Source organism: Dasypus novemcinctus, chromosome 21 (genome assembly GCF_030445035.2).
Source record: "Dasypus novemcinctus isolate mDasNov1 chromosome 21, mDasNov1.1.hap2, whole genome shotgun sequence".
Taxonomy (NCBI): Eukaryota; Metazoa; Chordata; class Mammalia; order Cingulata; family Dasypodidae; genus Dasypus; species Dasypus novemcinctus.
In genome coordinates this window covers 68,475,196-68,495,631 of record NC_080693.1, presented here as the reverse complement: position 1 = coordinate 68,495,631, position 20,436 = coordinate 68,475,196, and the positions used below count along the sequence as shown (strand labels likewise).

The following is a 20,436-nucleotide window of genomic DNA, read 5'->3' as shown; positions in this document are numbered from 1 at the left end:
GGAAAGGACAAATGAGTTTATATGGCTGAGTCTCCAAAAAGAGCTAGGTTATCAGAGGGGTTGCCCTTATGTACACCTCAGCAGAGTCCCAGAGACAGATAAAGTAGATAAAACCCTGGGTATTGGTTCTTCTGAGGGCTACAGAGACCCACAGGTTCTATGGACATGGCAGATGGAGTTCAGTGCCATGTCAATTGGCCATTCTTTGGAGTTTATGTTTCTGTGTGATGGAGCTGGACTCAGATGTGATTTTTTTCACAAGCCTCTCCTGTTACTTTTACCAGAACTGTAGTTGGTGCCGGGGTTTAATATATACCCAGGAGACCTGAATCTCTGGACTGACCATGACAGCCAGGCCCTGAGCCTCAAAAGACTTCAGCTGCTACACTCTGGTTTATTGGACTTACCCCACTCAGCTAACATGGAGTTGAAGAAGGTCAACCACCACACCATAGAGCCAAGAGCGCCTACAACTGAAAGCAGGGTTGCATCCAGCATCCATGTGGAATCTAAGCCCCCTCTTGATATAGATGTGGAGTGGACACAACCATTCCAAGGGCCACAGAATGGAGGAATAGAATATGGATTAGAGTGGACTTACTGATATTCTATTCATGAACTATTGTGATTAGTAATCGAAGAAAATGTGGCATTGGTGTGGAGAAAGTGGCCATGGTGGCTGCTGGGGGTGGGGAATAGGAGGAAGAGATGAGATGTTAGGCATTTTTGGGACTTGGAGTTGTCCTGGGTGATGCTGCAGGGACAGTTACCGGACACTGTACATCCTCCCATGGCCCAGTGGGTGGAATGTGGGAGAGTGTGGGCTATGATGTGGACCATTGACCATGATGTGCAGCGGTGCTCAGAGATGTATTCACCAAATGCAATGAATATCTCATGATGATGGAGGAGATTGTTGCTATGGGGGGAGGAGTGGGGGGTATATAGGGACCTCATATTTTTTTAATGTAATATTAAAAAAATAAATAAAGACCAAAAAAGTGTTTAGATACAAAAAAAAAAATTTTTTTTTTTTTTTGTGAAACCCAAGACCTCCCTGATCTAGCTTTTGGTGACTTCTCTAGCTACATTTCCCACCATTCCCCATATAAAATCCCATTCCAAATTGTTGTAATTGTCTGAAAAGGACCATGCTCTTTCTTCTATATGTTTATACATGGACATTCTCAATTAAATGCCATTTGCTTGATCCAGAGAACTACTCAACCTTCAAAACCCAGCTTTAGCATCCTTCCTATTTTGAAGCTTTTCTGAGCCCCTGTGGCTCCTACCCAGGCAGAGGTAATCACCCCCTCCTTGGGGCCACTAGTATGTCTGAAAACACCCTTATTATTGTATAACACTGCAAATATGTATGTGGATGTCTCCAAGTTGCTAGCAACTTGAGGATCACAGCCGCTGACACAGAGTAGGTCTCCCGTGATTTGTAAACTGAGTAACAAGTGAGAGATGAAAGGCATGGATCAAGCTGTGAGATGAGTGTGAAGGGCTGGGGTGGAATCTAATCACCCAGCCAGTGAAGACCAAGGTGTCTTTGTTTCTGGAACAGGACCACAGTGGCAGAATGGGAAGAACTGAATTCATCACAAGAAATTTAGTCAATTTATACATGTTCAAGTTTTATTACAAAGTATCATGGGCAGAAAATATGGTACTTCTTATACAGGAGGCTGAAACAGAATGAAAGGTGAAAATTAGCTTTAATGTACTGAGGAAGCAAGAAATAAAGCCATAGATAAACCACTCCACTTTCAGGTGCCTTTGCAGTAGCCTTCAATGGAGATTGCCCATCAGGGTTTCACAGCACAGTGTTAAAAATTTGTATTACAAGCCCTGTGTATAATCGGTCCTGTGAAAATAATTTTAAAAAAAGAAAAATGAATACAGTACAGTTCTGCAGGGGGAAGCTTCCTCTCCACCTGACCATGGGATGCCACAAAACCTAGTATAAAGTGAAAGTTTAAATATATAATAAGACACACTAGGTTAAAGGGGACAGAAATTGATTGGCTAGAGCTTAACATTTCAGAGAACAAGAAATCTCCATTTTCTACACAGAGATTTATACAATCATGCTACAAATTCACACTTTGGGGAGGAAGGAGGGAAAGTCTTTGACAGAGGGGTAATAAAATACACAGGAACCAAAGCAAATGAATCATACCCAACAAGTTTTAAAACATACTGTATACCACAATCAACCCAAGGTGAGAACGTTTCTTTTAAATAGTAGATATCACAAGTTCATATCCCCCGGGTTGTTGCAAAGGAGGGGTGTATGTAAGTTTTCCAGCTGTTACACAGTCTTGTGCCAACATCTTTTTTCTTGAGTTCAAACTTTCTGTAGCTTGTTTGTTTCTGGTTTGATAACCAATCCAAGCCTCTTTGGGAAGGCACCTGCATGCTTCCATATTTTAAAAATAACATCCAGAAAGTAGCCCAAGAGGACACATTTGAGTTTTACCATTAGCAGCAATGACAACTGTGAAGGAAAAGAGGGCACAGGTGGAAGAGGTGGGCAAAGCTTTGCAAAACAAGATGCTCTCAGCAGCTGGCCCAGCCAGTACAGAGATGATTTTTTGAGAGCCTGGCCCAGATTTCACAGTGACTCTCAGCTCAGCTTTTCTCCCTAGGAAAACCCAATTTAAGTGCTAAACATGACCCTCCTTCCTTAACCTGAAGTGCAAAGAGTAAAGGGAAGAATCTACTTCAGGGCCTCTATTTCAAGGGTCTCCTCCCGCCCACCCCCATTCCCCCCACCAGGCAGTCAGAAGCCGTATTTCAACCTGGGAAAGTGGAAGGATGGATATTGGACCGGCTCTCCCATGTCTGGGAAACCCTCTAGCTCCTACACATCCTTACCACCTAGGGACTCAAGGCCCAGGTTGCAGCAGTGAGAAAGTTCTACAGTGGAAGGGAGTAGGAAGGTAAAAGAGAGAAAAGAGAAGATCCTAAGATGGGGGGAAAAGTCAGCCTGACTGCATATAACCTTTGCTTCTTTTGTGCCGTACAAATCCAGAGCCAGAGAGGACTCCAAAGGCCTGCCTGCAGACTTTTACAACCAAACAGCATATATGGCTGCACTGCTGCAGGAAAGGGCTTCCTCTTTCCTGGGTGGTCATCCTGTCCCCGGTCACCAGCATCACAGATGCCCGACTAGTGGACCAGCCAGGCAAGTGGACACAGGCCAAGGGCACAGGCTCCGTCCACAGCCAGGCAATGCACAGTCTGAATGCTTCCCCACCTCAGACCTTAACTGCCCTCTATTTCCATCTTGGATCTATGGAAATATTTACCAGTGATTTTCCCCCCCATATCCTAAATTTCCTCCATACAAGTTTAGTTCCAACTATCATCAAAACCTTGCAGGATTCTGAATTTTTCTCTGGTTCTTTCTGAATCTTGGCCAGTTTTGAGAGCTGACCCAGTTTTGATGAGAAATTCTCACCCAGTCATCACAAATCTTCCATCTTTAAGCCCTGTCTATCTTTTAGGTTAGTTCCTCCCTGGCAGATGTGATTCCAACTCTCCTGAGAGTAAATACTCAAGCCCCTGAATGACTTGTACCCTTTCACCAGCTCTCCAATAATGGGGTCTAATTGACTCAGCACCTCCACCTCTCCTCAGAGCAGACCAGGAAAGAGAAAGGCAGCTTTAGATCAGTCTCCAAAGAGCAATTCAAAGGGCTACTGCGAGCCAGGGCCTGGCAGTGCTGCTGCTGTATGGCATTTCTAGCAAAATCTCAGCAGCTGCCCTTCTCACACTGGAGGGAAGCAGACCCAGAGCCTCCCACTCATTCTCTCTGGCTGTTAAGTAGAGTACCTCAGCAAACTCAAACAGGGACTTGCTTTTGAAACTGCAACAGATCTGGGCTCCTTGGAGCACAGCTTGCTAAGGTATTTTTAAATCCCGAGACACCAAAATCCCCTCCTTAGCCATGAGGTCATCTGACCAGTGGCATAAAAGGAGGGTAAGAACACTGGGACTTCAAAATACTGGCAACCCAGCAACTTTCAGTACGTCTGTATTTGCTCAGGAAGGACAGGGAGTCTCACCTGGGCCCCAGGTGGGATGGCAGAAGGAGGACCACGGTTGTAGGGCCTAAGGAAGGATGACAGGGCTAGGAGTCCACTAGGCAAGGGAAAAACCACCACCATCAAACACTGTCCATTTCCAGAGTAAATAGCTACCAAATCCAAATATATTCTAAGTATTATTATTAACCAGTTCTCCTCTCCTCCCACAGGTTGTTTTTGGGTCCCAACTGACGTGTCTTCTCATCATTCAGACCAGGTTTAAATGTAGACTGAGAAAGGAATCTTAACTCAGAACTCAGCAGAGTTAAGCAATGCCCTGGCAGGACCATTCTGACCTCTATTTCAGACCTTTTCCCATAAGAAAGAGCTGATGGCCTCATAGAGTGAGCAAGCACTAACTTATTTGTGCCACCCTTGAGAGAAGGACTGAAATCAGTATCAAAAACAAGGGAAGGTTTTGACAAAGAACTGATCATTTTAATCTCCAAATGACTTGGTGCAAATCCAGTGGTAAATGCAGTGAGTCAACTTCAAGCAGGATGTCAGCCAGAGTCCCCAAATCAGAACAAGAAAGCAAAAAGGAAGGGGAAATGACCTGACTAAAAAAAAAAAGAGAGACTTTTTCTTTGGGACAAGCTCCTGTGTAATAAAGCAAAGAGCTATGGCTTTTGGCTTACAAATACAGCTGCTTTTGGAGAGGAAGACTCAACTAAAAGAGTTTAAGGGTCCAGAAAAGAAAGTTAACTTTTGTTTTTCAAGAGCAGCTGAGAGCCCTAGTGGTCCAAACCATTGGCTTTAATGTCTCTACTCTCCCAATCTGAATGAGCAACTCAGAGAACTCAGAAACCTGTGGGTACTCAGCAGAGCATGATGAGCCAGGAAAAGACCCTTTCCTCAACCCAAGTTCTTCCCAAACTTTGCCTGTCCCCAGGACTTATCTATCCCCAGAATCACACACAAGCCCCCTCCATGGAACTTGTTTGTGTAACGGAAACACATCTGCAGCGTCTAAGTGAACACAAACAACTGCAGCCCAGAAGTCCAATACTGCTCAGAACCTAAATTGCAGGGGGAGGATGGTGTTGACAGGGGTGGGCAGAGCTCTGAACTAGCTGACCCTGGGTTCTGTAAGTCTTTTGTAGCCAGCTAGTGCGGGGCTCTCACAGCTGATCAGTCCACTCCTTACAAGAGCTGAGTCTCCCACACTCTAAAGGCTTTCTGGTTCAGGGTTAGAAGTTCAAGCTGTACACCTCTCAAGCACTCAATCCAAAGAGCACTCACCTCAGAGCACTCAATCCAAAGAGTGGCCAATATACCACAAGTCAAGACAGAGTAAACTAAACAAATAGAAATACCTAAGTTTAGCCTATATGTCATTCTTGTCAATCATTCAAGACACAAAATGGACCATGCCGGGGCTCATGTCTTGAGGGAAAAACAGATTTTAAAACTATGTACTAGAAAAAAGCTCAGCTCAGCTTCCCTGAAACTGTACCATCTCAAAAGATACACCCTGATCAGCCTAACTATCTCAGCTCTAACATGTTTCCAGTAGATAGAGTGGGGTGGGCAGATGTACTTTGGGTGTTACATGTATCTGGGAGCCCAGAATGCCTTTGAGAGGAGCCAGGCTTCGGAGCACCAAGGCGGCTTGGGACTCCTGGTCAGGAACATACCACTCAGGCAATGGTTCAAGAAGGCAAACGCTCACAGGGTCAGGGCCCAGTGCCAGCTGCAGGCACTGAGGGAAGAGGAGGGTGCAAGTAGGAAGAATTATGAAACGAACGAAGGAACCAGGAAGAGTAAAATTCTTTTCATTAAAAAATTAGCCTAATAGATAAAAAATATACAAAGTTGAAATTTGTTAAAGACACTCATAGCAAGAAGACAACTTCACAACTGGTACTTGTTCCCACTTAAGTGCTGACACGGCTGGACATGGACAGGACATGGACTGCTGCCTTGGGCAGCCAACAGAGACATCTGGGGCAGATGAACACAGACATCACCAGTGCCTGTAATGCTCATTAACACAACAGCTGACAAACAAATATACAGAAATTTTTAATTGAGGAACCAAAGGAGAAAAGGAAAGGAGAAGAAATCTTAAAACTCAGCCCTGGGCTGAGGAGATGCCACACAGCATTGAGTCCGGTAGAGAGAGCGATGGGTGACTGGCCAGGAACTCCTAGAGCAGCTTCTTAACAGTGGGTGCAAAGCAACAAGACATACTGGCCACTGGAAACATGTTTTTTCTTACTTTGGGGGTAGGGCAGAGGTGGGAGACACATAAGCCCCTGTCTCATGGGCATAGCACCACCAGCACTACACTCTGAGTATCTCCAGGCAGTTGTTGTAGCAGATGGCAATCCAGTCGGGCTGAGTCGATGCCCACTGCACATTGTTGATCTCTCCTTCGGCTGTGTAGGCCAGGATAGGGTCCTCAATGGCACGGGGCATTTGCTGGATGTCCCAGATAAGAGCCTGATGGTCATCCGCTAGGGACAAGGGAGACCAGCAAAAAAGTTCACAACTCAGGCAATGAGGATAATGGGCCCTGTTTCTGGGGAGGGAGTCACAGTTTACAGAGTATTTGCTCACCAAAACCCCTGAGGGAGGTCTTATTTTAAGTCCCCATTTTATAGATGAGGAAATTAAAGTTCAGAAACATTAAGGCACTTGTCCAAAACCACACAGCCATGTAGCTAGTGAGCGGCAGAGCCAGGAAACAAAACTAGGCCTCTGACCCTCTTTCCTCTTGCTCCAGCCACTGCACCGGGGCTAGGATATTAGAGTGGGATTTAGAGGGACAACTCTCATCTGGATCATGCATCAGGAAAGGACAAAGGGATAAAAACAATCCCTCCCAAAGATGTCATTATCAGTCACTTAAAATACTTGAGAGGTTAAAGACTCCTCTCTGACAATTCAATCTACTATGCTTTTCTTCCTCCTGCTTTATGGACATTTAACCTCAATACAGTGTGGTTCAGGTGACAGAGTTAAATCAAGTGCTGTGTGGAAATGTGCTATTAAAAAAAAACTCCCAAGAAAGGGGCTATGGGAAACACCAGGAGGAATTTAATGCTCATGAAAAATAACTAGAAGGAAATATATAGAAATGAGAACTGTGGTACTATAAGGATGGCAAGGTTATGGGTTATGCTTTCTTTTCTCTGGTTCCTAAATTATCTGTGTGTGACCATATTACTTTTATAATCAGAATGATAAATTCTTAATTTAAAAGAAGAAATAAAGGCAAGGGACTTCAGAGCCACAGTGTCTCCAGATTCACCAGCCCATCCTGATGTGAAAGCTCATCTCTCATATAAAGGGGACCTAAAAACACTAGCCCCTAATAGATTAGGCTGATTGTGGGTAACTTTGGCACAACATGGGCAAGGTGAGCTAGCCTCCTCCCCAGAACAACTAGTGTCAAAAGAGATCTGGGGGATTGTTTTAAACATTCAGTACCGCTAAAGCACTAAGTTCCTTTTCCTCTAGATGTAACACCCAAGACAGGAGCCAGCCTGGAACGGAAGATAGGGCTTCTACTGGGGGCCTCTTACTGCTCTGTTATCAATGATGATTCCTTTCATGGGGCGGGGGAAAAAGGCTAATAACAAAGAGGTCAGACCACCACCTGAAGTACTGAAGAAGGCAGTGGGTCCCCTAACTGCTCCTCCATAAGACAAATAGGCAGGAGCAGAAAGTCAAAACCATAAAAAGCTTCATACCTTCCCAATTAATGCTGAAATGGCAGAAAACCACCAAATTGCATTGCTTCTTTGGCTCCATAATAAAGAAGGAAATGAGTTCAAAGTGGACAATCTCCTACTCCCCCAGCCCACCCCCACATGGTTACCTGCAGTACAGATGTGGCAGGATGAATGTGGGGCCCAGGCAATGCCATTGACACATGCTCGGTGGTTGTTTAACCTAGCGACAGGTGTGCAGGGAACTCGCACATCCAGAATCACCACCTGCAGAAATAACAATAGGCCCAGGAACTTTAGTGTGTGACAAGAGGAAAAAAACCCCAAAAAAACAATGCACAAGAAAAACACACTTTCTAACTTTTCCATAACTTTTTCATTGGTGGTCTATGTCCCAAAAGTAGTTATAGAACTGAGGAAAAGAAACCAAAGAGGTCCCAGGTAGATTAGAGTCTGTATTTTAAGCAACACAGAGCTTTTAGACTGAGAAGAAAGGAAGGGGGGAAACAGGAGTGGGTAGCAGGAGTTTGGATAATCCACTGTGTTTTATTTCAAGTCCCATTAGTATATGTGGTAAGAATTCTGGGCTTGCTTAGCTGGACAGAATGAGCCCCCCAACTCTCTCACTCCCACCCAGCAGGCTTTGGTATATAAGAAGTCTGAGGTGCTGGCTTTACCAAAACAAAGTTTATCAATGCATCATCTCTATCCACAATTCACTAATTCTATCAAAGGAAAGAGATGTCATTTTCATCTCTTCTTGCTAAAGTTGGAAGAATCTGTCCAGAATACAGAAGGAGGAAAGTATCTCTTTCTTTCCTCAGTCCCATAAGTACATATGAATTGGGTTACTCTTTAGATATTGCTTTTCTTGGCTCGGACTCCAACTGTCCAAGTATTAAGTATTAATCCTTATTCTAGATCAGGTTTTCTCAATCTTGGCATTACTGACATTTTGGGAAGAGCCCTTTTTTGAACTGGGGCTGTCCTGTGTTGTAGGAGGTTGAGCAGCATTCCTGGCCTCTACCCGCTAGTAGCATACCCCGTTGTGAGATGGAAAATATCTGCAGACATTGCCAAATATCCCCTGGGGAGAAAAAGTGCCTGGTTGAGAGTCACTGTTTTTGATATACTAAGCAGTGCTAGAGTAAGGTGGGCAGGGCAGGTGATGTCACCCTGAAGGGGGTGCTCACCTCCATTCCATCCATGGCCATGGTGGCCAGGTAGTTAGGGTCCTGCTTGTTCCAGCAGAGACGAAGCAGTGGGTGGTGCTGTGGGTCTTCATAAATAATGGTGCTGTGTTCTAGATGGCGGAGGTCAAACATCCGCACGGAGCCATCAGCGCCCACGGAGGCAAACATGTCCCTGCCACCCCCAGCCCGGCTAAATGCAATATCATAGACCTGTTGGTGAATAAGAAGCTTCAGTCAGATTCAGATTTGTGATCTCTTATTCCTGTAGCAGAGACATCTCCCATCTCCAGTTCATCTAAATGCCAGTTCATGGCACAGAAGGTGGTAAGTGAAACTCAAACAGTGTCTGTGGGCACTAGAACCCAAGAGCTCTAACATCGATGGCTTTCCAAAGAGTGAATTTCACTGCTACAGAAATTAGTTGATTAATTTCCACATTCTTGCTGACTTCTTCCTCAAACCCTTGTGATAAAAACAAAGGGCGGAAGGAAGCAGATGTGGCTCAACTGACAGAGCATTCACCTACTATATGGGAGGTCCAGGGTTCAAACTCAGGGCCTCTTGGCCCGTGTGGTGAGCTGGCTCACATGCGGCACTGCCATGCACAAGGAGTGCTGTGCCACGCAAGGGTGTCCCCCACATAGGGGAGCTCCACGCGCAAGGAGTGTGCCCTGCATTAAACCACCCAGCGCAAGAAAAGCGCAGCCTGCCCAGGAGTGGCCCCGCACACATGGAGAGCTGATGCAGCAAGATGACACAACCAAAAAAAGACACAGATTCCTGGTGCTGCTGAGAATACAAGCGGACACAGAAGAACACACAACAATAGGGGGGAGGGGGGTTTGGGAAAGGGAGAGAAATAAATAAACTAAATCTTAAAAAAAACAACAAAAAAACCCACAAAGGGCAGGAAATGGCTGTGGCTCAATCAATTGGGTTCCTGTCTACCATATGAGAGGCCCTGGGTTCGTGTCCCAGGGCCTCCTTGTGAAGGCAAGCTGGCCTGTGCCCACGGAGAGCTGGCATAGCAAGATGACGCAACAAAGGGAGACAAGAAGACACAGCAGAACGCACAGCAAATGGGACAAAGTGCAGACAGCAAGCAAGCCACAAGGAGGGGTGGAATTAAAAAAAAAGAAATTGCATAAAAAAACAACAACAAAGGGCACACAGCCTGCTGACCAACAGAACACATGTACTTCTGAGCAAGTATTCTTTGTGCCTGGGCAGGCTCCATACAAGCCAGGGCCAGTGGCTCTCTTCTGCATACTATGGAAAGCCAATGATAACCTGGTCACCAGCTTCCTATTCTGTTGGCAACCTCAAGTTGCTAGCCAAGGTCAAAGCATTCATTTCATCTGTACAGATATTTAATAGCCCTAGATGAGCAGGGCAAGGTAGAAAAGCAAAGCAAACACTACCTAAAGAAGTCAGAGTACCAGAGATATTCAACAGCTCTAGGGAAAAGATTTCATCACCATTTTCCAAAATCACCCAGAAGAATGCTTTGATTTAAACACAATCATAAATAACTCCCCTCAGCATTTCCGATAAACTGAGAAGAAACATTATCATCAAAATAAAAGATACTCAACCCTGAACAGTATCAAAAGTATAAGTATTAAGTGAATATACTAGCATTCCACAAAACATTTTTATAAAAAAATTGATGGATTAGATTTGTCTGCCAGGAAATTTTCCCTCTTTCTGCCTTCCTATTTCTCCTTCCTTACCACCCTTCCCCCCCAAATTAATGTTCTAAAATAAGTGTTACTCTAAAATTTAAAAAAACATATCATATCAACTTCTAGTCTGCCCACAAGAGAATTAATAAAAAACAAACGAACAAAACACCAACAAAAAACAGCATTCTGGGGAAGCGGATCTGGCTCAACTGATAAGAACATCCGCCTATCATATAGGAGGTCCAGGGTTCAAATGCAGGGCCTCCTGATCTATGTGGTGAGCTGGCCCACGTGCAGTGCTGATGAGCACAAGAAGTGCCGTGCCATGCAGGGGTGTCCCCCACATAGGGGAACTCCACGTGCAGGGAGTGTACCCTGCAAGGAGAGCCACCCCATGCCAAAAAAAAAAAGCACAGCCTGCCCAGGAGTGGTGCTGCACACATGGAGAGCTGATGCAGCAAGATGACCCAACAACAAAAAAAGAGACAGATTCCCAGTGTCGCTGAGAATGCAAGTGGACACAGAAGAACACACAGTGAATGGACACAGAGAGCAGACAACTGGGTGGGGGGAGGAGGGAAGAGAAATAAACAACAAAACAAAACAGCATTCTGTGGCATGAGAAGAACAGTGGAATGCAAAATAAGTTTATGTTGGCCAAAAAAATGCATTTGCAATGGTGTTCCACTGTTTAGACACATTGCTGTTTTCAATGTAGACAAGAGAACATTGGCATATATTAGGATCTTCCAAGTAATCTGCAAAAGAGCGAGAGAACAGTTTGACATCCCAGAGAGGCAAAGAAAGCATCTGAGGAAAAAGAAAAGGATTAGCACCATTACCTCTTTGTCATGGGCGATCAGTTGGGTCTTCACATGACCAGACACGAGATTCACTCGCCCCAACACCTGCCCTGTTTCCAGTCCCCAGATGGTACAAGTCGTATCTATGCTGGAGGTACCTGACAACAACCAGTGTAAGTCAGTGGCTGGTGGAGTGAGGGTCCCCAGCAAGCTTCCCTCCTTGTGCCTACTCATCTCTCCAGCCCAGGGGAGAACAGGCCCATAAGAACTTTCTGAACATAGGAAAGTTACTGAAAGTTACAAAAACAGACTCAGGTGTTCATTCAGTCTTTACCCTAGGGGCCTTAGACTTTGACAAGGACAGCTCAAGTCTCTATCACATAAGGAATTAATCATCACATACCATATTCAACCTTAAGTTTCTCATTTGGCCCCGTTTTAGATGGTACACGTACCTCAGGCCCCTGGTTAAAAACTGGCCCAATGCAGTTTCTGAGAAAATGTTTCTTGCCTTCTTCTAACTGGATGGAATATACCCTTCCTAATTCCCTTACCTAAAAGATAAGGATCCACCTCATTCCAGTCAAATGACGTCAGGGGAGCACAGAAGTCAGAGTTCTTGTTATTGTTTAGCAAACATTCCAGCCTGGTCTCTGTTTCCCCAACCTGAAGAAATAAGAATTAGAAGAGATTAGCCAGTCTTATCCTCACAGTCTTCAAAGTCCTGTTTAAACAATATCTTGGTAAATTTAAGACCCATGGGGGGGTGGGGGGAGGTATATTTTTATCAAAAAAGGTAACACCAATAATAAAAGTAAAAATAAATAAAATAAAAACAAAAACAGAAGTTCTAAATCACCATTAAAATGAAAAAAAAGGTAACACTACTTCTTTCTAAACTTTCTTCTCTGCCCAGCTTTGTTTTCCAAATTTTGCCCCCTAAATCTTTCTAGAGGTTGTCTCACCTCACCCAACCCAGAACCTCTGTACCTTGCCTGGCTGGGCACTACCTCTGGGATACAGGAAGTGCTGCTGCCAATGAGCTCAGTCAAGAGGCAGGGCTGAGATTCTATCCTCCACTCATACATTTCACTAGTATTGGGGCCCTGACACTTTAATTTACTCAAAACATCTTGGCTGGAAATAGCCTAAGAGGCCTCAAAAAACCCTGCCCTCGTGGAAGGCTGTCATCTTTACATCAGGTCAACTTTGGATTTCCAGGGCTGACTCTACAGTCAGCAAGATTTTAAGAATCGTGGCTAGGTTTATGAGAAAATATGCAGAGCCAGTCAGAACAGACACACTGCCACTTGTTTCTCCCAGGCTGCAATGGCACTTGCTGCCTCCAACCCTAGTCCATTCTCAGGGCACATGCTGCTAACTACAGCTGACACTAAGAAAGCCCATTGATCTGGGTGCTAGTCAAGCATTCTACTTACCCTCCACACACGGAGATAGTCGCCACTTGTTGCCAGTAGGTCTGGATAGACGCCTTTTGTGTCAGGGATCCACATGAGCTTTGTGGTGGGGTATGGATGGTCAAAGGTATTTCGGCATATAAATTCTGAACTCTCCTCATCTAAACCAACAAGTTGAACCTATAACACACAGAGTTGAGCTTCAGAGACAATTTGTTTTTCTGGGGGTTTTATCAAATACATTAGACCCTTGGTCAGTGACAAAGTCCTGATATTGTACTACACTAAACGGCAGAGTCAAAAACTAGGGTAGCACGAGGGTTTCTTAGAAATCTAGTCCTACCATCCCACTGCCCAGATGAGAAAACCAGGCTCAGAGGGGCTAGATTACATTCAACACCACAGAGCTAGTTAGAGGCAGAAATAAGATTTGAATACAGGTTTCTGACTCCAAATCCTATGGTTTTGACTCAATATTATATACTTTTGTTATCTGCATAGCTAATTACACCTCCCCCTGCAACTCCGAGGCATCTGAGAATGTGTAGGGGTGGTTTTAGTTGCCACAATGACTGGGAAGTGCTGCTGGCATTTTGTGTCCAGGAGCCAGGAAAATTAAACACTGCATAGTCCCATACACTGAGTAATGTCCTACCCCCAAAAGCTAATAACAAATTACTCCTCCCCTACCCCGGAAACATGAGCAAGTTACAGGCTTATACGTGAGGGTGTATTTAATGAGCACTCAAGAACTCAAACCACTTTGGCAAAAGAGTGGGCACCACTGGTGAGAAAGCCCCAGCTGGTACGGCCACTTTTTCTTAAGAGTCAATTGTGGACCACCTTTAACTGTCAAACTCTGAATTTGGGTCAATGGAAAATGCCAGCCATGAGCATTTGCTTATGGACTTCCATCAACTGGAAGATGGAGTAGAAGGAATTTTTGGTAAAGATCCATAATGAGAGGATAAGCACTAACCAAAAAACAAGGGGAGTGGGTGTAGCTCAGTGGTTGAGTGCCTGCTTCCCATACACGAGGTCTCAGGTTCAATCCCCAGTACCTCCTAAAAAAAAAAAACCCCAAAACCAAGAAACAGAATTCCTTCTACTCTTGTCTTTCTGACCTAACTCAAGTCTTAGACACCAGCATCTTCCTGTCTTTTTAACAGCTTTATTTGACTCAGTTCAGTGAGTTCTGGCAAAATATAGTTGTGTGACCCCCACCATAATTAAGATACAGAACATTTCTAGAACCTAAAAAGTTCCCTCTTTCTTTTCTGCAGTCAATCCTCTACCCTGGCCCCAGCAGCAACCAGCCTGCTTTCTCTCACTATAGTTTTGCTTTTTCTATATCATATAAATGGAATCACATAGTGGTGAGACATTTGGGTCTGGTTACTTGGACTTAGCATGACGTTCTTGTTTCATCCAAACTGCTGTGTGTATCTTTAGTTTCTTCCTTTGTATCTCTGAATAATAGTGCATTGTGTGGATACACAATATGTTTATCTGTTCATCAGTTGATGTACTTTGGGGATGTTTGCAGTTTAGGGTTATTATAAACAATGCTGCAGTGAACATTCATGTTTGTCTTTATGTGCACATGATTTCATTTATTGTGGTTGACAATTAAAAATGGAATTGTTGGAAACAGTCGAAAGATTTAAATAGACATTTCTCCAAAGAGGAAATACAAATTGCAAAAAAGCACGAGATGATGTTCAATATCACTAGCTAGTAGGGAAATGCAAATTAAAATGACAATGAGGTATCATCTTGCACCACATAGCTGGCCATTAAGAAACAGAAAACAGTAAGTGCTGGAGAGGATGTGGAGAAATAGGAACATTCCTTCACTGTTGGTGGGAGTATAAAATGGTGCTGTCTCTGTGAAAGACAGTTACGCAGTTCCTCAAGAACCTAAATATAGAATTGCCGCATGATCCAGCAATTCCTCTACTAGGAATATATCCAGAACTGTAAACTGTAAAACGAACAAACATCTACACACCAATGTTTTTAACAGTGTTATTCACAATTGCCAAAAGGTGGAAACAACCCTTGTGTCCATCAACCAATGAATGAATAAACAAAATGTGGTATACAGATATGATGGAATACTATGCTGCAGTAAGAAATGAAATTGGGACACATGATAACACGGATGAATCTTGAAAGCATTATGCTAAGTGAAGTAAGCCAGACACAAAAGAACAAATGTTGCGTGGTCTCATTAATATAAACTAATTATGAAGAATAAACACATAGAGTTAAAAAACCTAGAGTATAGGCTATTAGGAGATAAGAGGAGGGCTGAGGACTACTAATGCTTAATGTATGTAGAAATTTTAATTAACTTGACTGTGAAAGTGTGGAAATGGACAGAGTTGATGTAGCACATTATAGTGAGAACTAACCTAACTGGTTTAAAAATGGGATTGTGGCTGAAAAGGGCAGTCTAGGGATGTAAATGTCAATTGAAAGAAAGCTAGACAAGAATCTAGGGACTGAATTACACAATGAACCCAAAGGTAGATGAGAATTGTGGTTAACAGTACAAACTCAAGAATGTCTTTTGAGAACTACAACGGATGTATGTCACTATTGCATCGTGGTAGGAATGTGGAGAAGCATGGGAAAAATACAACTGGTGTGACCTATGGTCTGTGGTTAACAGCAACACTGTTAATATTCTTGCATCAATGCCAAAGATATACTGTGTTGATAATGGGGGGTATTGAAAAAGTGCGCCAAATGTATGCTATAGACCATGGTTGATAGTAATAGTCTGATGATATTATCTCATAATCTGTAACAAATGTACCTCCAGTGTGGTGTGTTGGTGAAGGGGTGTTGTATGGGAATTCTACACATGTGCGTGATTGTTTCGTAAGTTCACAACTTCTGTAATAAAAGTATATTAAAAAAAATAATAGGGTGGGTTGGGAGAAAATAACACCAAATGTTAGATATGGACTATAGTTAGTAGCAATGTTTTGACAATATTCATTCATAATTTATAACAAATGTTTGACAACAATGCAAGGTATTGGTAGTGGGGTGATGTATGCGACCCTGGTATGTTTGTTTTGTACGTTCACAACTTTTATTAATACTGTATACACCTATTGTTTTTATATATGTTTATGTATGAATGAGATACTTCAATAAAATAAAATAAAAGTGGAATTGTTAGATCATAAGTCAGGTGTGAGTTTAACTTTATGTATCTCTCCATATAAACTTGCTAACCTGTTCTCCAAAGTTGCTGTACCATTTGCATTCCCACTAGCCATGTAGGGGAGCTCCAGAAGCTCCATATCCTCGTCAGCACTTAGTATTGCCAGTTTTTTCCCCCAAGCCACTCTAAGAGGTTTGTTGTGGTACGTCTTTTTTTTAACAAGTCAACTTTATTGCTACATATTAACAAAGCACACGATTCATCCAAAGTGTACAATCAATGGTATTTGGTATCACATAGGTGTGCATTTATCACTTCAGTCATTATTGTAGCCTTTTCATTATTTCAATAATAATTTTTAAAAAGACAAACAAGAAAATTCTTCACCTCGATGTCTCTATGCTTCCCCTGCTGTACAAAGCTGGTATTTCTGGATATTCTTGCACAATTATTAAGTAGTTTTATTGAGATATATTCACATACTTTTGTAACAGTTTTTAATTTGCATTTCCCTTGTGACTAACGATGCGGAACATCTTTTCATGTGCTTTTTCACCATCCAAGTTTCTTCTCTGGTGAAGGGTCTGTTCAAATATTCTGTCCAGTTTTTACTGGGCTGTTTGTTTTCTTATTTGAATTTTGAGAGTAATTTTCATTCTGGATAGACATCGTTTATGTGTTCTATACGTATCTTCTTTCAGTCTAGTGCTAACTTTATCACTTTCTTTCAGTGTCATATGAAAAACAGAAATTTTAAATAGTTTTTTAAAAAGATAGATTTATTTTTTTATTTACTCCCCCCCTCCCGCATCCTGCTGTTTTTGCTGTCTGTGTTGTCTTCTCCTTCTCATTTTCTCTCCTCTAGGATTCACCAGGATTCTATCCTGGAGACTCCTGATGTGGAGAGAGGTTCCCTGTCAATTGCACCACCTCAGTTCCTAGTCTCTGCTGTGCTTCACCTTGACTCTTCCCTTGTCTCTCTTTGTTGTGTCATGATCTTGCTGTATGACTCACTTGCATGGGCACTGGCTCACACGTGGGCACTTGCGCTCACCACGCGGACACTGACGTGGGCACTGGCTCACTGCACGGGCATGCTCTCTCTTCTTTTTCACCAGGAGCTCCAGGGAAAGAACCCAGGCCCTCCCATAGGGTAGGCAGAAGCTCTACCATTTGAGCCACATCCACTGCCCTTTAAATTTTTGTTTTTTTATTTATTTCTCCCCTGCTCCTTTGTTGTCTACTCTGTGTCCATTCACTGTGTGTTCTTCTGTGTCTGCTTGCATTATCAGGTAGTACTGGGAAACTGTGTCTCTTTTTTTTTGGTTGCATCATCTTGCTGCATCAGCTCTCTGTGAGTGTGGCGCCGCTCCTGGGCAGGCTGCGCTTTTTTTCATGCAGGGTGGCTCTCTTTGCTGGGCACAATCCTTGTGCATGGGGCACCTCTACAAGGTGGCGCCCCTGCGTGGCACGGCACTCCTTGTGTGTGGCAGCACTGCACTTGGGTCTGCTTACCATATGATATGGTAGACGGACGCTCTATCAGTTGGGCTATGTCCACTTCCCTCCCTTTAAATTGTGATGAAGTCTAGTTTATCATTTCTTTTCTTTTACGGTTCCTGCTTTTTGTTCCTAGTTACCTTTGTCTAACCCAAAGTCACAAATATTTTATCCTATGTTTTCTTTTCTCATTAACACATTATTTTGTACATTTATTAACTGAAAATATAAACAATTTAAAAAAGAAAACAGTTGAATAAAAACATACATTTCTCAATTAAATGTACTAGGTAGACATAAAAATTTTTTAGAATCATACAATATGTTACACAATATATTTGGTTCATACTAACCGAATCATACAATATTTGTCCTTTTGTGTCTGGCTTGCTTCACTCAACATAATGTCCTCCAGGTTCATCCATGTTGTCATATGCTTTACAATTTCATTTCTTCTTACAGCTACATAATATTCCATCATGTGAATACACTACAGTTTATTTATCCATTCATAGGTCAATGGACACCTGGGTTGTTTCCAAATTTTGGCTTTTGTGAACAATGCTGCTATTAACATCGGTGTGCAGATGTCTGTTTGTATCACTGCTCTCAGTTCTTCTGGGTAATATACCCAGCAGTGGTATTGCAGGGTCATGAGGCAAATCTATATTCAACTTCTTTAGAAACTGCAAAACAGTCCTCCACAGTGGCTGTACCATTCTGCATTCCCACCAACAGTGAATAAGTATTCCTATCTCTCTCTCCATATCCTCTCCAATGCTTATATTTCTCTGTCTTTTTAATAGTGGCCATTCTCGTAGGTGTGAAATGATATCTTACTGCAGTTTTGATTTGCATTTCCCTAATCATTAGTGATGTTGAGCAATTTTTCATGTGTTTTTTTTTTTGCCATTCATATCTCTTCTTTGGACAAATGTCTATTCAAGCCTTTGGGCCATTTTTAAATTGGGTTGTTTGTCTTTTTATTGTTACGTTGTAACATCTCTTTATATATCCTGAATATTAAACCCTTATTGGACATGTGATTTCCAAATATTTTCTCCCATTGAGTAGGCTGCCTTTTCACCCTTTTGACAAAGTCCTGTGAGGTGCAAAAGTGTCTGATCCTGAGGTGGTCCCATTTATCTATTTTTTCTTTTGTTGCGTGCACTTTCGGTGTAAGTCCAAAGAAACCACCACCTACTATAAGGTCTTGAAGATGTTTCTTTACATTTTCTTCTAGTAGTTTTATGGTCCTGGCTTTTATACTTAGGTCTTTGATCCATTTTCAGTTGCTTCTTGTATAGGGAGTGAGATAGGGTTTCATTCTTTTGGTTATGAATATCCAGTTCTCCCAGCACCATTTGTTGAAGAGACTGTTTTATCCCCGTAACATAGACAAAGTAGGTTTGTCAAAAAATGGTTGGCTGTAGAGGGGAGGGTTTATTTCTGCACTCTCAATTCTATTCCACAGATCAATGTGTCTGTCTTTATGCCAATGCCATGATCTTTTGACCACTGTAGCTATGCAGTATGTTTCAAGGTCAGGCAGTGAAAGTCCTCCCACATCACTCTTCTTTTCTAGAATGCTTTTGTCTAGGTTGGGTGCACTTTCCCTTCTAAATGAATTTGCTAACTGCCTTCTCTAATTCTGCAAAGAAGGACATTGGAATTTTGATTGGTATCGCATTGAATCTATAAATCGGTTTGGGTAAGAATGACATTTCACGATATTTATTCTTCCAATCTATGAACATGGAATGTCTTTCCATTTGTTTAGGTCCTCTTTTATTTCTTTTAGGATTGTTTTGTAGTTTTCTGCATATAGGTCCAGTACTTCTTTGGTTAAATTAATTCCTAGGTATTTGAGTCTTTTGTTGCTATTGTAAATGGACTTTTTCCCATACTAGCATTCAAAAACATTACTGATTTTTGCATGTTGATCTTATATCCTGCCACTTTGCTGAACTCATTTATTAGCTCAAGTAACTTTGTCACGGATACTTCAGAATTTTCTAAACACAGGATCATATCATCCATGAACAGTGAGAGTTTTTTACTTCCTCTTTTTCTTTTTGGATGCCTGTAATTTTTTTCTTGTCTAATTGCCCTAGCTAGAACTTCTAGTACAATACTGAATAACAATGATGACACTGGGCATCCTTGTCTTGTTCCAGATCTTAGAGGGAAAGCTTTCAACATTTCCCCAATAAGCATGATGATGGTTGTGGGTTTTTCATATATTCCTTTTATCACATTGAGGAATTTCCCTCTATTCTCATCTTTTGAAGTATTTTTATCAAAAAAGGACGCTGGATTTTGTTGAATGCTTTTTCTACATCGACTGAGATGATCATGTGTTTTTTTTTCTTCAATTTGTTAATGTGGTGTACTACACTGATTGATTTTCTTATGCTGAACCAGTCTTGCCTACCAGGAGTAAGTCCCAATTGGTTATGATGAATAAGTCTTTTGATATGCTGTTGGATTAGATTTGCAAGTATTTTGTTGAGAGTTTTTGTCTCTATGTTCATTAGAGACATCGGTCTGTAATTTTCTTTTCTTGTGTTAATAGTATCTTTATCTGGCTTTGGTATTAGAGTGATGTTGGCTCCATAAAATTTGTTGGGTAATTTTCACTCCTTTTCAATTTTTTGAAAGAGTTTAAACAGGATTAGTATTAATTCTTTATGAAATACTTGGTAGTATTCACCTGTGAAGCCATCTGCTCCTGGACTTTTCATTGCTGGGATGACAGATTTAATCTCTTTAAATGTGATTGGCTTGTTAAGTTCTTGTATTTCTTGAGCATCATTGTAGGTGTTTGTGCCCTTCTAGGACTTTGTCCATTTCATCTAGGTTGTCTAGTTTGTTGGCATACA

General features: G+C 42.3%; 1 protein-coding gene across 3 annotated transcripts in view; it reads right to left on the bottom strand.

The window, feature by feature from the left end:
• DCAF7 (DDB1 and CUL4 associated factor 7) overlaps nucleotides 1-20,436 on the bottom strand; it is a 53,912-nt gene that overhangs the window by 11,983 nt on the left and 21,493 nt on the right. Inside the window, exons 2-8 of one of the 3 annotated variants that reach the window (XR_188130.5) lie at nucleotides 12,895-13,053; nucleotides 12,010-12,121; nucleotides 11,495-11,613; nucleotides 8,968-9,177; nucleotides 7,924-8,041; nucleotides 6,319-6,556; nucleotides 1,615-1,691 (exon numbers count right to left, since the gene is read on the bottom strand). Coding sequence is in view for 1 of the 3 variants with exons in the window: in XM_004456803.3 (XP_004456860.1) it covers nucleotides 6,384-6,556; nucleotides 7,924-8,041; nucleotides 8,968-9,177; nucleotides 11,495-11,613; nucleotides 12,010-12,121; nucleotides 12,895-13,053 (891 nt within the window). In the remaining 2 variants the exon portion in view is untranslated. Of the gene's footprint in view, nucleotides 1-1,614; nucleotides 6,557-7,923; nucleotides 8,042-8,967; nucleotides 9,178-11,494; nucleotides 11,614-12,009; nucleotides 12,122-12,894; nucleotides 13,054-20,436 lie in introns of those variants that run through there. The other 2 variants (XR_009182516.2, XM_004456803.3) reach the window with 2 other exon arrangements.